Source organism: Panthera uncia, chromosome D1 (assembly GCF_023721935.1).
Source record: "Panthera uncia isolate 11264 chromosome D1, Puncia_PCG_1.0, whole genome shotgun sequence".
Lineage (NCBI taxonomy): Eukaryota > Metazoa > Chordata > Mammalia > Carnivora > Felidae > Panthera > Panthera uncia.
The window spans coordinates 91059315-91063167 of NC_064808.1; the positions used below are offsets into that span (position 1 = coordinate 91059315).

Sequence of the window (3853 nt, forward strand, 5' to 3'; positions counted from 1 at the left end):
TCAAAGTCCATTAGGTGCTGGTTTAGTCGACCAAAGGATAAGCCAAATCATGAGTAAGGAAGGAGGGCTTAGGGTGTATATGTGTATGTGAAGGAGGGGGAGTGTCCTGAAGGATCTTAAATGGAATCAGAGTCCTCCTTTTCTTTCTTTTTCTTTTTTTTGTCCAAATTAGTATGAGATTCTAAAGAGCTACTTTCTTGCCTGTCTTTCTAGAGAATCAAGGGACATGACAAATGGCACGACCATCACAGAGTTCATCCTTCTAGGCTTTCCTGATACCCAAGGACTACAAATCCCTCTCTTTCTCGTGATCTTTTGCAGCTACATATTAACCCTTGCAGGCAGTGGGCTCAAAATCGCCATTGTCTGGGCCGAGCCCAGGCTACAAATACCAATGTACTTCTTCCTTTGCACCTTGTCCTTCCTAGAGATCTGGTTCCCTACCACGGTCATTCCCAAACTATCAGAAACGTTTGTGGTGGCAAGAACAGCTATCTGCATCCCCTGCTGTCTTCTTCCACTTTTTCCTGGGAACCACCGAGTTCTTTATCTTCATTGTCATGTCTTTTGACCATTACCTGGCCATCTGCAAGCCCCTTCGCTACCCCACCATTATGAACAGCAACCTCTGACTGCAACTTGCCCTCAGCTCCTGGGTGGTAGGCTTTACCATCGTCTTTTGTACGATGCTACTGCTCATCCGGTTGCCATTCTGTGGCGACAATGTCATCAATCATTTCTACTGTGATGTTGGTCCCATTTTGAAAGCAGCCTGCACAGACACAAGCATTTTGGAGCTCCTGGGTCTTTTGGTGACCGTCCTGGTGATCCCAGGGTCACTCCTCTTCACAGCGATTTCTTATATCTGTATCCTGTCCACCATCCTACAGATCCCTTCAGCCACTGGCCAACAGAAGATTTTCTCGACCTGTGCCTCCCACCTGACAGCAGTCTCCCTGCTCTATGGTGCCGTTTTGTTCATGTACCTGAGACCCACAGCACACTCTTCCTTGAAGATTAATAAGGTGGTGTCAGTGCTAAATACTATCCTGACACCCCTTCTGAATCCCTTCATTTATACAATTAGAAATGAGGAGGGGAAAGCAGCCCTAAGGAAGGCAATGGCTTGTCCAAAGACTCATCATCCAGAGGAAAACATGCGACACATCAGATGAACTTAAGGCAGATACAAAAATTAAATGTGAAAGAGGACTGTGGAGAAGATGAGGATGTGAAAGCAAACTATGATGGTAAACCTTCCGTGTAAGGATTTGTTCCATATAAATGAACCACGAGTCCTCCTTCAAAAGAAGGGACCGAATTCTCCAACAAGGAAATCCCAGAATACCTTCTGATGCATGAAGTGCCACTAAGGACTTTCTCAATTGTAAGCTGAAAGTAGAAACCACAGAAGTCAAGGACAAGTGTCAGTAACTTTTTAAAAAAATGTAAGGAATCCCGTCTCCCTCTTTGTTTACAGTAACTCCTTTCGCCTCATCTCCTTGTCAAAGGCATGAAGCATTCTCAGTACTGATCTTCTTCATAGTCGAAGTCTCACGTAGTCTCCTAATCAATTGTAATGGTCTTTCAAAAATGTTTCAAATAAACCACGGTTTTGTTTGACAATGTCTCAAAAAGGGGACTTTCATCTTGATATAATACAAATGTTTACATACATCTAAGGGTGTTTATTCCTAGATAATACCAAAACTTGAGGGCATGATATGAAAATTTCACTTTGAATTAGGTCAGTTCCTATGCTTCAGTAGGAGTAGGCCGAGTGCCTAGGAAACCAAAAGAAGTCTGAGAGACAATATACTATGAAGGCTTTCCTGCTGGAAAATTCAGCCCCAAGGTTACATTAAATACAGAGTTTGCATGTGAGGTTTTCACAGAAGGTCCTCAAGGTAAATGATACACCTATAATTGTTTTAACCATTTTCTTGGGCAAGACATTTGACAGAAAAGTTTTTTATAGAATGACGACGCAGGTAAGTCACAGTTCATAATAATGAGTGTCACAGATGCTTCTCTTCCGACAGCAAAGAAAGACTATCATTAAAAGCCCATGAAAGTGTGATTTTTAAAAACAAGGATTATTGCACATTCCTTTTAGTACTGAATTGAAAATTGCAAAGCAAAATAAAGTGTAATGAGGTGAAAATGCTATTATCTCAACTGCCTGATCTGATTTTATCTTACAGAGGAGCTGTCTTGGGGCTGGGCAGGTGAAATTGGTCATTTGAAGGCGAAGAGAGAGATCCTAAGGACGAATATTATCAAGAGCCCTATCGTCAAAAGAATGGTTTAAATGGCCCTGAGTGAGAAAATCCGGGTAATGACTAAGTGCTCCTCAGAGAGGAAAATGGCACAGAAAGTAAAGAGAGGAGAAATGAGGCAGAAAGATGAACGTAGCTGAAAAGTCTGTGGGAAGAAGCCAGTGGAAATTCTCCACAGTTGAGGAGCCTACAGAACATTTGAAAGATGGAGATGCTTATACTCAATCTGAGGCCACATTTCTGTGCTGTTAAACTGTTTTCCCCTTCAACCTTCAGTAAAGTCTTCTACGTTAGCTAATGTATTATAAAACGGGATGTGTATGTCACACGCACTGGTGTATGGGTGTGCTGTATGTGTAAGGAAGAATTGAGTTTCTTGTCTGGAATGATGTGGTTTGAATTAGAGACAGCCCATAGACAAGCTCACAGCAATGGCCCCAGAATATGTAGAAATTTCAGGAAGAACTCCAGACTTTCATTGGCTTGGGTATGGCTCTAGGTAACCTAGATCTAGGGGAACTGAGACGCAGGGCTCATGTTATTACTTTAAAACCTGTTTAAAAAACTGCTTTTAAGTTGCACAAATATTAGTTTTCCTGGGTCTGGCCTATTGCTTTAAGAGTTACCTGCGTGACGGCCAGACAGAGGGTAACATAAAACACCTTGACAAATATTTTTTTTTTAATTTTTTAGCGTTTATTTATGAGAGAGTTAGAGACAGGGCATGAGTGGGGGAGGGGCAGAGAGAGAGGGAGACACAGAATCTGAAATAGGCTCCAGGGTCTGAGCTGTCAGCACAGACCCTGACTCGGGGCTTGAACCCACGAACGGTGAGATCATGACCCGAGCCAAAATCCAGAGTCTATCCGACTGAGCCACCCAGGCTCCCCAAAACCCAGATTCCTTTTTAAAAAAAATCTTTTTAATGTTTATTTATTCTTGAGGGAGAGAGACAACACAAACAGGGGAGGGGCAGAGCAAGAGGGAGACACAGAATCTGAAGCAGGCCCCAGGCTCTGAGCTGTCAGCACAGAGCCCGATGTGGGGCTTGAACTCGGTTCATGACCTGAGCCGAAGTCAGAGGCTTAACGGACTGAGCCATCCAGGTGCCCCTAGACAGATCCTATAAAGGAGACAAGAACAAGTGTGAGAGTGCCACCTGGCTCCAATTCAGGAAATGCAAAATAGACACCATTTATTCACGCATGATTATCACGTTCTATGGATGTATTGGTATCATGTACTAAGCGATGTGCCAGGTACTGATTCTGTTGAAAAAAAACATTTTTTGTAGTCTGCCAGAAAATCAGTTCTAGGAATTGGAAATACCAAGAGTTGGAGAAGCCTATCCAACAAAGAAGCTCCAACAACCTGAACATCAAGAATGAAATGAGCTATATGAGACTTCTAGGCAGCCCTGCCTTAGATCTTCACCAACATGGTCCCACCAAAGCCCCCAAGGAGTGTGTTGTGTACGTCTATTGCCTGCAGCAGCTGGAGTGTTGTTCTGAGGAAAAGGAGCCACGGCCGCAAAGACAACATGCCAGAACTTGACCTTCACATTGTCCCTTGTT

At 43.3% G+C, this 3853-nt stretch overlaps 1 protein-coding gene across 1 annotated transcript; it reads left to right on the plus strand.

Annotated features, from left to right (window-relative positions):
* The first annotated feature begins 211 nt into the window (after positions 1–211).
* LOC125929626 (olfactory receptor 6X1) lies at positions 212–1175 on the plus strand. Its single transcript, XM_049640998.1, is given in 2 exon segments — positions 212–510; positions 512–1175. Coding segments are annotated over 2 exon segments (948 nt in total). The 5' UTR covers positions 212–226.
* The last annotated feature ends 2678 nt before the right edge of the window (positions 1176–3853 follow it).